This window comes from Tripterygium wilfordii, chromosome 13 (genome assembly GCF_013401445.1).
Source record: "Tripterygium wilfordii isolate XIE 37 chromosome 13, ASM1340144v1, whole genome shotgun sequence".
Lineage (NCBI taxonomy): Eukaryota > Viridiplantae > Streptophyta > Magnoliopsida > Celastrales > Celastraceae > Tripterygium > Tripterygium wilfordii.
In genome coordinates, this window is record NC_052244.1 from 15,757,213 (window position 1) to 15,770,196 (window position 12,984).

Below are 12,984 nucleotides of genomic sequence, written 5' to 3' on the forward strand. Positions count from 1 at the left end.
TCTCTGCTCATCGACTTCAATATCTACTCTCCAAGTTGAATTTGTCCCACCTTCAACTTGCGGGGGGGTGACAAGATTCAGTTCGTCTGGTCCCTTGAAACTTCATCTGCTTTCTTCGAGTTCTTCCTGCCCTTTCTGGTTATAGTCTTAAGTCTGACCTTGGGCTCAATCACACATGGGCCGGTTATTGAATTTGTTATTATTTACTTTTTGGGCTTTCTTTTACTTGGATATCCTACCCAAGCCTTTGGGTCCACAATTGTTATTTATTTTATTTCACTTTTATGCTGTACAGTCTTGTCAACAATATTACCGTTGACAAGAGCAGGCAGTTCAAATTTGTATTTATAAGGCTTATAGCCGTTGCTTGTAACTCAACTCTTTTTACTGAATGATAATGAAAGCACATTTCTTACTTCTCTCTACTTCTTCCTTCTCTACTTCTTGCTTTTGATCTTCAATCTTCCGCAAACACTTTGAACTCTCAAAGTATAATACTCTTGACATATATTTTATGTAATCCTGAAATTTGTGATGGACATACATGTTGGACTTCATTTTCTTTAACAGGATTTTTAAAACCCAAAAAATAAAAGGAAAACAAAGGAAGAGGAGAGTAGGGAGACAAAAGAAAGAGAATAATAGGTGGATACCCTTGGAAGCTTGAGGAAAGTAGGAAACGGCCCCTTTTTCTATATTTAGGAAAGTTTAGATGCAAAGCCAAAATTCAGCTTCTTTGCAAAAGTCGATTTTGACTGTTTACGGGAATTCTCTTATACGGATTATATTAACTTAGACACTTCAATTTCATCATTAATTTGAAACATATGGAACTCAAAATAATGGGTCTTACTTGTCATTTCACTTTTGAATATATTTAAAAAATGAAGTGTGCAAATTATTAAATTGCGGACATCCACTTAAGAGAATTTATATATATATATATATTATATGTAACCATTTACTCTACATGAAGCTTGAGAATAAAAGTGCTTTTTCTAATAATTATGGAGTGTGGTGAGTGGGTATAAAGCAACAATATAATATTATTATATATGCTGGAATCAAATGGCAAAAAGAGGACAACAATTCCTAGATTGGCCTACCAATTTCAACTGTTTTTTGCCTGTCGTCTCTTATCAATGATTCCCATTATAGTGCATTTTTATAGTAATTAGGTATCTTTTTATTTAACATGAAAAACCCGCAGCTATTCCATTTTGAGTGTATATTGGATAAATCCACGAGTCCGTGCAATAATTTGCAAACTATGTGTATCATGCAAGTACTTGATAATTTCATCTTCATGAATGAGCTTAGATAGAAATTGAATCGACAATCTTCATTAGGTTAGACCTAGAATAACTAGATATGAAGAAGAAACGAATTCAAATCGAAAGAACTCACATAAACAGCTCAACAATCGATTCAATAGATCCAAAGAGAAATCTCCACAAAATAAGTTATCAATCGTTCAAGATCTGTACAAATTAATGATAATGACAGTAAAAGAAAATTACTTACAAACAAAAAATATTACAAAATTAATTGAACTAGATTAAAGGGTGAGAGAACGATTTTGTCCCTCCTTCCCTCATACGTCGAATCACAAACACACTCCCAAACGTACGTTTAACCATCGCATAAATTGTCAATTGAAGCATCAATATTAACGAAAAAGCAACAAATGAGGGGTTTTGGAATCCCTAAACATCGCTGGCTCTAGCTAGGAACCCTTTTGATCTTGAATCAGAATAACTTTGTGAATTGCCATCAACCTTTTATATATTCCAATCATCACCAATTTACCATTTGTCATTGTCAAAGATATAAAAAAAGGGAGCATAAAGAAGAGAAGTTGTGGGGCCCTATGCCTACTTCTCACATCAAATCAATATCAAATCAACTTTCACAAAGATTGATTAACATTCACCATGAGTTATATAGTACGGACAATCTTTGTTTAACCTTCCTTTCTAGTACAATGCGCACGGATTCCCAAAGTGCCTCCCTCCATATGTACGGTCGCCACGTGGAAGTACTTAAACTGTCTGAAAGTAAAAACTTTGCCACGTGGCTTATGCTGATCCCCTACAAGAACCTAATGATTTCCGTGGTACTTAATTAACAAAAAGTTAGTTACATATCCGCCTTTGACAGGGGTTAAGAGCTCTACAGTGGAAGTCACTGCAGAAGTAATGAAAGTGGCCCTGTAGTTTCATTCGGGAGGGTTGATTGAATTTATCATTGTAGGCTATTCTATTGTAGGAATCTTTGTTTGCCTTTAATGGAACATGTATTTGTTACATGAATTTTGACGTATGATTTCCATTATGTAGAGTTAGAAGGGCTTGTAACAATGACATAGCGAGTTTGATTCTTTCGGACATACAACAAATAAAAAACTTTGGTGATATTGGTTACCTTGATTTATTTATTTATTCAATCCTCGTACCAAAAAATTGCTACACAATTTTGCACTCAAATAAAGGAAGTTTGTAGTAATGAATAGCGCCCACATATTAAAGAATGAAAAATGCATTAGTAAGCAATTAATATGAAGATTGTTTGTAACATGTTTTCAGAAAAATAAAGGTTCATCAATCTTAGGGCTGTCAAATTGTTGAAGTCTTAATTTTTTCATGCTCTAATGTTTGATATGAGTGATGAAAAGGGGGAAAAAAAAACTTTATTAGGGTAATATGTGGTTTATTTGATACCAATTTCTCTCTAAACATACATTACAAATATGAATCCACCTCCCACTTAAGTCACTGGTAAGATACTAAAATAGTAGTACACTAGCACTTGATGTGTATTTTTTTTTTCAAAAAATAACAAAAATTAAAAAAAAAGAGAGAGAGAAAAAAAGTATGAGCACATCCAGCGTTCCACGTGGAAGTGAAACCACGCGTCATAATCAGGAGTACGCAAGGTATAGAATAAATCCTTTGGGACCATAGTTCTTTATAGAGATGCCGCTGCAACTGCCGCGACAGGCACCGATTTCGCGGCGGAAACAGCCGTAATGGCGGCCACGGTATTTCTCATATATTCGTCATCGAGGAGTTTTTCGACGATCATGGTACTGGGTCTCACCACCAGCTTGTCCCAAGCTTCTTCGGCTTCTTCTCCGCGTTTTAAGAACACATCGGTGGCATCAATACGATGCATTTTCCAACGCCATTGATTGTGAAGGCGATGAATCTTCTGTAGTTGTTTATAAGCCAACGAGCATGTGTTGTCTTTAATATTTTCAATGGCTGCTCCAAGAAGCCTAGCACGAGCTTCTTGATCGACAATAGTTTCATTCCGCAAGTACTCATCCATTTCAGGCACGCCAATTGCTCGACGAATTCCCTGTGAGTAATCTGCGTTTGGTTTGAACATTTTTCTGACCTCATCGACCAAGCCAGCCTTGACCATCTTATCAACTCGCTCTGACACAAATGAATTGAGCACAGGAAGTGACACATCCACCCAGAGAAAACAACATTCATACCTCAACCGGAATTCAGGGTCTTCGTTCACCAAGGCTTCGATGTAAGAATTGGAGCCACCGGCAATGATTGGCAATCGCCCCCGACCCAAGATGGATTCAACTGCAAGTGACGCATGGGACCGGAAATCAGTGGCTGTGAAGTTCGAATTTTGGTCTATTGTGCTAATTAAATGGTGAGGTACCCCGCGACACTCCTCTTCAGTGACCTTATTAGTGACGATGTCAAGGCCTTTATAGGCTTGTATTTTATCTGAGTTAACGATCTCTGCTGGAATTTGGTTTGCTAGGTCGATAGCGAGTCTTGACTTGCCTGTGCCGGTTGCTCCAATTACAAATACGACCTTATCTTTCCGATGAAAGAAGGATTCCAGGTTGAGTCCTCCTTGGAAGTTCACTAGAGGCTGTACTTGCTTATAGGTAGTGGACAGGGAAAGCCTCATCTTTGTACCTGCTTACGGGTTGACCCAAGAAAGAGAGGTACGTTTGTGAGTAAGACAATGAAAGTATTCTTTTTATAGACTGAAAGTAAACTCAGTGAAGAGACTCTGAAGTCTTGAACAACTTAACTAGAAACTAATATATTGATGGACCACAGTACCTTAAATATTATAAAAATGCGGCTACTGGTGGAGGAGAATGTCCGTACAACCTCTGTTTTTGCAGGGAAGAAAGGGAGAGATACAGAGAAAGACTGAGGTTTAGAAGGAAAAAGTTTCAAGAAATGAAGAAAGTCGGAGATGGGCTTTGCTTGCAAAGGTATATGCAAAGCTAGTTTTTATCTTTTTATTTTGAGAACCGCACAAGCTATATATATAGAGAAATCTATGTCTTTTCTTTGTAGAAAGTATTACAGTTGAGAAGGAATCAAGTATGGGAGAAGCACCAGCTACATTTGTGAAGAAGATAGATTTTATACGGGGTAGTGAGGGAATGATTATGACATGATCACTTAGATGTTTACTCTAAACCTCTTGTAAATGAGGGTGGAGATACTAAATAGGGAGGGCTGTTCTCAATCCTTTCACTAAGATACTTGGCTTAAGCTCACTGGTTTAGCGAACAAGATATGTGCCTTGTGCCTGAATACTGTTGCAGCAGGAGTTGCCTGTGATCTGGCGATGTCATACTGACCTATAAGGTCAGTCTAGGGTTAGGTCAAATTTCAAAGGGCTTGGCTTTTGGTTCTTAATTAAGAATATCTTGGCACTACCTTGAGTTCCATGCTTTCTTGGTTCGATTTAGATATCAATAACAAAGACAAACTTTTGTGCTACATTTCTTAATCATAAATCTAATACAAATTGAACTATTTTATTAAATCTTGTAGGAGCTAGTTACGGGAATGCCTTTATTAAGTCAAAACAAATAGTTTATTGCCTATAGATTCTGCTCAAAGCAAATAATTTTATGAGCAGGTTGCTTTCAAGAAATGAATGGTCACATCCTTTTTAGTGGGTTTGATACCTAAAAAATAATATTTTTATGTAGTGAAAGGACTTAAGCTTATATTCGGTGCTGGTTGGGAATATAATTCCCATTTGGAGCCTCATGTTTATAGATAATCTACTCTGGTTCTGCTCTACAATTCTATTGGTGGCTGCCAGTAAGAAATTATAAGTACATAGTATTTTAACTCTTTCTTGTTTAGTAGAGTATCTCAATGTTTTTCTTCTAGAAAAAAGAAGGAAAAAAACACTTGGCATGCATGTCAAAGGAGCACTTTTTTTTGCAGAATATTCTTAAAAAATGAGATAGCATTTTATAATATTTAAGAAAGGTGATCCCAGTATAGAGTAATCATTTTTCTCATTCTATCATTTAAGCAAAGGCCATCAGTGAAAACTACAGAAGGATTTCCATGAATAGAAACTTTGGGAATCATACAGCCATGAGAAGTAAAAGGGTAGATATCATTTAAAACTAGGGAGATGGGTAGGGATCTTTATTGAGAATCTAAAGATAAGTTAGAAATAGTAATGAATATGACAAATCTGATGGTTCTTCTCTTTTCGGCGAGCGGTATTTATTCCAGAAACTGACATGGTCTCACTACTTCAACCAAACTGTTTAGGTTTGCTATATGTTAAAACAATCAATGTGATACCTGGAAGTGACAAGTTCAATATTATATGCTTGAGATTGTGATTTTATCAATTGGGTTTGGGGAAGTAAAGTTTGGGTTTTCTGTCTAGAATGATATATTGCATAAGAAATTGTGTTTCTTTGGTTTACCTTTTTTTCTCGGAGGAATTTTTCCCGGTTGTATGGCTTGTGAATTTAATGAATTTATTTGGAAACGAATGGAATGTAGCTTTAAGTACTAGTTACTGCTGCATCTTCATGTTCAAGTTCTGATTACTGTGCAAGTGAGGCGTTGATTGAACGGCAATCATGTTGCATGTTAGGGACCGACTCACCTGTTAGGGCGTGGATTCGAGTCCTACCCCCTCTCCAAACCCATGTTTCAAAAAAAAAATTCTGATTACTGTTGCTTCATCATAGGATGTTGGGATTTTGTTCTGTCCAGGCTTCAATGCTTTGATGTTATGAGGATTTATATGATAATATAAGGATATATGTGTCTGTACTAGAATTTACATATTCACAAAGAACTGACAGCATTTTTCAAGATTACTAATCTGTAATTCTATTTCTGTATGTACTTGTGGGCTTGTAGGCATTGGGCTGGGTCCTGTTAAGGGTACGGCTAACCTGGAATCTGATAATCTTTAACAGGGTTATCGGTGGGGTGAATTTCCTCATAGAAAACACCATGGTCGGGCCAGACCTCAACCGATAGACATTAGATAAATTGAAAAAAAAGAAAAGAAAAGAAAAGAAAAGAAGAAGAGTCCAAATAAACTTATCATGTGCAAAGGTGCCTTTGACATATCTGATGATTCTTATGGCCGCATGCCCGCATGCATATGAATGTCTGTAGGTTGCTGCATAAATTGACTCAATTATTTACTGCATAACTAATATCAGATCTTTCGATTGTAAGATACATTAATCTTCCGATCAATCTCCTGTACTGAGCTAGTTCTTCTAAGGGTGTTCCTTGTTGTGAATGTAATTTTACATTGGTGTCTATTGGTGAATTATTGTGGTTCACATTTATGAGATTTGCATCCTTAAGTAAATCCAGAGCATATTTTCTGTGGCATATACTTAAACCTATGTCTTTGTGGTGAACCTCTAGCCCTATAAAATATTTTAGGGAACCCAAATCCTTGATCTTAAAACAAGACCTATGTAACTTTTAACCTTATTTATTAGTTCAATGTCATTCCCTCCTATGGCCATGTCATCTAGAAAGAGTAATAAAATTATTATGTTGTTTTTGTTGTTGAAGTAAAACATGGAATAATTTGCTTTACTTTGAGTGATTCCAAACTCAATTAAAGCTTTTCTACACTTTTCATTCCATTGTCTTGAAGCTTGTTTCAAGCCATAAATGGATCTTTTTATTTTGCAAACTTGATTTTTGTTTTGAGTTTCATACCTTGAGGAAGTTTCATGTAAAATTCCTCCTCTAACTCACCATTGAGAAAGACATTATGAACATTTAAATGATGTATTTGTCATTTGTTCTTCTGATATTCTCATCATTAGTTCGTATTATTTAATTTTGCTCTTATGAGGTTAGACAAGTATCTTGAAAATTGACTAAAGTTTCCCTAAAGAAATTTTTTCCAGAAGCTCACTGGGGGCCCCAGCCCCCCTAGTGATTCTATACCAGCTCCGCCTCTACCAGATGGGTGCATTGTTGTTACCCGCGAAGGAGTACGAGATTGTGGTGGTTGGGTTGGATAACACGGGCAAGACCACGACGCTTTACAAATACGAATTGCGCTTAGGAGAGGTTGTCACTACTCACCCTACTGTTGGAAGCAATGTTGGAGGAACTTGTCTACAAGAACATTCAATTCGAGGTGCGGTGAAAACTCTGAACATTCCTCTATTTTCTTTTTGCTTGGTGTTTTCTTGTTGAAGGTTAGTACCTTCTGTATATGGAATTTTTTTGGGGGCATTTTGTCTTATTCGGTTTTTGAACTTTTTAGCTATTGAATGAGGTTTATTTATTTATTTATTTTTACTGCGAGTATATGATAAGATTTGCCTTAATATGACTAGCTGAAAGCAAGCAGACTAGATCAAGCCAAAAGCATTGCCACGGGAACACAATGATAAAACAGCTACCCAACTTCTCCACGAGAACAATGCACTCTTGGAATACAGGGTAAAATTGAGAGTCCTTAAATTTCCCGTCATTTACTGAATTAAGACCTCAAGAAGCAAAGAAACGGTACCCTTCAAATTATCAACCAGGAGACATCAGAAAAGTGACGTAAATACTTACAAGAACTGGCTTATCAAAAAAAAAAAAAAACACTTAAAAGAACTGAGATCAATTACTCGCAAGTATCACAATGGTTGCATTCATTGCTGGTGCTTTGAAATAGTAGGGAAAGGCAAGTTAATTTGAACTTCATTTTTTAAAAATCACAAGCCTTGGTGACGAACTCCAGAATGATTGGGAAATTTGCCCTCCACTGACTTTTAGCAGATTTCAATGAGCAATAGTTACTCGAAAAGGGAGAAAAAAAAAACACACACACACACACCTAACATATGCTATTCTCTTTCTTAATACAGGCAACATAACTACTAACACTAAAAGCACAGACAAATTTCAAACAATCCCAGATTGAAAGGCCAAATCCATGCCAGTCTAATTGAAATAAGTTACAATGATATCAAATAAATACACGAAAACACAAATAAATAATTCAAGAGTAAATAGTCTAATTGAAAAAAGTTACAATAATATCAGATAAATAAACGAGAACACAAATAATAAATAAACGAAAAACACAAATAATTCAAGAGTAAACTAAATTGTATCTACCAAGGATGAGGAGCAACCCATATTGTACGTCGCGGAAAAGTCGGCATTGGATATTGTCCCATCAACATCGCCTTACCATAAACATCATGGAATACAAAACGGTTCTACAAGCCATTGTGGTCACGATACCAGTCATCATCTGTGAAGTAGATAGCATCAGGTTGAATCAGCTTCCCCTCCTTAGAATCGAAGGATATGGAGTCATTTATACCCAAAAACAAAGCTCGATCACCCAATGAAGCCATCAACACCCAAACTTTTTGCTCAAGATCAAGCTTAAAAAATTGAAATTGTGGCATTTTATGATGATCGTCCTGACCAAAAAAAGAGTCAATGTGCAGCAAATACTTGATCACAGATAACAAATCCCCTGCTGCAGCATCTGCCACCAAGTAACCTCTGATCTCTTTAAGATGGTGGTTATGTAGTGTTCTCTCCAAACCAATCTCACTCATGTCTACTTTCTTTACAGGAAGAACACAATCTTAAAGCAAGTGCGAAACCTCAACAGAACCATTATTTCTGCCCAAAGCATATAGCTTTTCCTCATGAAATTTGATATCAACATAAGGTCCGTGCTCGCAGCCATCAAGTTTAGTCCAAGAACTACATCCACTTTTATAAAAAGCTAGCTTGCTGCGTCCATTGTTGCTGTGGTACATTAATATAACAAAAAAGCACGTACCTTGTCTGCTGTAGTTAGATGGATCTGACGATAGTATTGATTTGCCGAAATAATGCTCAGGTCCACAAGAAGCAATAGCATGATCAGGTATTTCCAAGGGAGAACCAATTCGAGGAAGTTGCACTCTGGTTCTTGTAAAAGGATTCAAGAGGAATGCATCAACGTGCCTGTCTATATGTATTAGCCAACCGTAATGAATAAAGTAAGAGATAGAAGATAGAGACATGTTTGGTTAGTTATTTCTATAAGCTTTGTAACCTAATTATTAAAAACCGTAAGCCCTCAGAGACGACCATCTGATTATCTTGTAGAAAGTATTCTGATTCAGGTAGCCATTGATAGTTAACAAAATTGTTCCCACTTCAATTAACATGTAATTTTTTTTTATTCCCAACGAATTTGCCTTGGTAGACTTCTTCCTAATGGCTTTTGTTGGATATATAGCATGCATAAACAAATGTGTGAACAGTCACACAAATGTGGAAACAGTAACACAAGTAAAACTATTTGAATTAAGAATATCAAAACCGAAATTTATAGTAGCCGGACAGGAGAAGAGCAGCAAGGAAGAGCGAGGTACGGTGTGCACCGAATCTCCTTAAAGTGAATTTTCCCTTGCCTCATGGTGTCCAACAACTCCGAGCAATCACCTCCCAAGATACAACGCTCCTTCTCCACCTTGTTAGTGACACCCAAAACAGGTGGTACAAACGAACCAATTTAGAACAACACTTTCAGTCCTCAAACAGATGAAGTTGACAGGGAGAAAAAGAAGAATAAGCTCAAGACTCGAGGAAGAAGAGAATGTATGATTCTTGGTGTATTTGAGCTTGCTGCAAGTCACTCCTTATATAGGAAGATGTGCAACCAAAAGCCACGAACACGAAAAAATCAGTAACTATCATTGATTTTTTGGCCTGCAACCAGCCCATATCTTGGGTTGTTGCAACCGACCCTTGATCAGGTAATGGTGTAACCACCAACCTATGAACAGGTGTTATTGCAACTGTATTGACCAATTCAAAACGGGTCATGACTGACAAGAATAAGTTTTTTGTCCAATTCAATGTATTTGGGTTAATGAGCTTCTCTTTTATGGGTTTGGGCTCAAAATGGGTCATGACTGACAAGAATAAGTCTTTTGTCCAATTCAATGTATTTGGGTTAATGAGCTTCTCTTTTATGGGATTGGGCTTGTAAAAGTGCAAAATATAATATGAGAATAGGATTGAGCCTAAACCAAGCACACCACGACCGACCGAGCCGGATGGAAGATGGCGCGCGTGTGTTTTTCATCCAAGCTCATAATGTGGAGCCTCCTACAAAAGCTTAGATGTCCTTGGGTCCAAAGTCTTACTACAAAGCTTGAGCTTATAAACACCACATACACATTGTATTTTTCCAATGTGGTATTCCCACACACACACTTATTGCATTTTGTTCACCTTGCTCATCATGGTCACTTTGGAATCTTTTTACATTCAACCAAAAAATGGTTTGATCACACTAATTGCTCCAATTTATTGTCCTTATAACAAGGATTTATAAATTTCATTCAATAAATATTATTGAGCTTTTATTTAATAATTAACAAACTATGGTTAACCATCATTTTTCCAACAGCTTTGTCGACAATTATGTGTGATAAAAGTTTTGATTGTTTGTTACTTTTACGTTGTCTAGACAATGAGGCTATTTGTGGGTGATCCAGTCTGGACTCCTTTTAACTGACTACATGATCATTTGCCGACAAGGTAAATAGCTTTTAACATTGTTGTTGCAGATTCGTTTTATGTTATATGGATGGCATGACTTTCAAGAGATTTCTTGTAGGGAAGAGTACATGAAGGCTTTTGTGATTAAGGAAGCTGGTGATCATGTTGTCAATGTAGCTGCATAAAATCAAACTTGTGATTTTAAAGTGCTAGATTAATAAGGAACTACATTGAGTAAATAAAAAGAAACTTATGTATGGTCTTGACATTTCTCTGCATTATGGATTACTAAGCTGAAGCCCTAAACAATTTTTTTTGCCAATCTAAATGAAATTACAATAACAACAATAAATAAAATGAAAACATAAATAAACTATAAGTATTATAAACAATTTATACATAATTTATAATATACATGTATGGAGCGGATGCATTTCAACAAACCAGCTTCATACCCGTATATTATTAAATATGTCCTAAGTGTCATCCTTGATGCACAAATGACCGGGATGTTTGTCTGCCAAAGGATTGAACTAGCCCTTGTTGTATGGACCCACTTGGTAGAACATGGTTTTGATTATTGGCAGATAATTACCTCTCCAGTGCTTCATATTGTTATAGTGGGGTTCGGGGAGGATTTTGATTCAATCTCCCATCAGTGTGTTCTTTTTCACAACACAAGGGGATTTGTCCAATATTAATCCTCTCTCTTTTCACAAATGCAACCCGCAGTTGTGACCATAAATCTGCTGCCATCATCTTTTGCAACCAGAATCCTCGGGACTTTTGGTAATAACTCAACATCTCTATCAAATTTGGGAAATCAGCAGCTCAGTTCTTTTGTTAATAACTCAGCCTCAGCATCTCTATCAAATTTGAAAAATCAGCAGCTTGGTTCTTTTGTTAATAACTCATCAGGCTCAACATCTCTATCAAATTTGGAAAATCAACTGCTCGGTTCTTTTGTTAATAACTCATGCTCAACATCTCTATCAAATTTGGGAAATCAGCAGCTCGGTTCTTTTGTTACTAACTCGGCTCAGCTTCTCTATCAAATTTGGAAAATCAGCAGCTCGGTTCTTTTGTTAATAACTCATCAGGCTCGGCATCTCTATCAAATTTTGGAAATCAGCAGCTCGGTTCTTTTGTTAATAACTCAGGCTCATAATCTCTCTCAATTTGGGACTATGGCACTGACTTTGGAGCATAGCCCATCACAGGAAATGGCAGGGATGTTCTAACTGGGGTTTTGGGAATTTTTGGACTAGATGCAGTTATCGATGGAACTGTTACTATACAGGAAGAGTGCGATACAGATTTTACATTTGATTGCTGTTACAGAAGTAATGAAATACAGATTTTAAATTTGCTATTACAGTAGTAATGAGATACAGATTTACATAGGTCTTTTTGGTTGGTAGTGACGCAGAACGGAATCAAAAAGGGCTTATCACGTAAGCCCCAAAACTCGCAATCTGGAATCCACCAAAAAATAGGTTATAAACCAAGGAAAATTTTATTATCAACTTTTTTTCCCACAAAATAAATAACCCAGATGCTTAAATAGTCTCTGGAAACCCTAACTTAAGTAAAAGACTAAATTAGACATTTACTAAACAAATGTAACTTAAACAAGGAAACAAATAAAACAATAAAACTTAACCACCCGCCCTGGTTGGTACGATATGGAGCGGAGCATGGAAATCAATTCCTGGAAACATATTATAATATGCAAACGGACACCCCAGCTAAAAGCTATGCCTGTGTTTTCAGACCATATTTCAAACCAGCTCTTTTAACCAATATCCTATCCAACTCTTCCTCCAACTCCACAGCCAATTGTCCTACATCAGGTAGGAAGGCCATGCTGTGTGTTTACATGGTGGCGTACAAATAATATAGTTTTTACTTGATTGTCTATCCATGAATATAGTGTACCTGTTTTGTCCTATCACACCATATATTTAAAATGCAATCAATTTTTTGTTTGTAAATGTTTTTTTTTCCCCAGAATGATGAAGCATTTTTGCATCGTTTTGGAATGGGAGGTCAAAGTTTGTTTCATTTTTGTAAGTTGTTTAACAGTGCACAAGCATGAAGCATCAGCTGGAATTTGAACTTTGAAGAGAAACTTTACTAAGCAAAGTAGCTACTGACATTTCTGCAAATT

The 12,984-nt window shown here is 36.5% G+C and overlaps 2 protein-coding genes across 8 annotated transcripts; one reads left to right on the forward strand and one right to left on the reverse strand.

Annotated features, from left to right (window-relative positions):
• Positions 1-2,701: 2,701 nt before the first annotated feature.
• LOC120011771 (adenylate isopentenyltransferase 5, chloroplastic-like) lies at positions 2,702-4,233 on the reverse strand. The gene is made up of 2 exons (XM_038862885.1): positions 4,101-4,233; positions 2,702-3,950 (listed from the first exon to the last, which is right to left on the reverse strand). The coding sequence occupies exon 2, from the start codon at positions 3,940-3,942 to the stop codon at positions 2,968-2,970; it is 975 nt and encodes a 324-aa protein (XP_038718813.1). The 5' UTR covers positions 3,943-3,950; positions 4,101-4,233; the 3' UTR covers positions 2,702-2,967.
• Positions 3,221-7,595, forward strand: LOC120011772. 7 transcript variants are annotated; one of them, XR_005471120.1, is made up of 5 exons: positions 3,221-3,362; positions 3,465-3,675; positions 3,790-3,979; positions 4,098-4,258; positions 4,344-7,595. XR_005471120.1 is itself a non-coding variant. In XM_038862886.1 (2 exons), exons 1-2 carry the CDS (start codon positions 4,224-4,226, stop codon positions 7,494-7,496), a joined length of 330 nt encoding a protein of 109 aa, XP_038718814.1. In that variant the 5' UTR covers positions 4,140-4,223; the 3' UTR covers positions 7,497-7,595. The 7 variants fall into 7 exon arrangements, 1 of the variants encoding a protein (XP_038718814.1); XR_005471116.1 differs by having other exon boundaries at positions 7,189-7,595; XR_005471121.1 differs by having other exon boundaries at positions 4,166-4,258.
• The last annotated feature ends 5,389 nt before the right edge of the window (positions 7,596-12,984 follow it).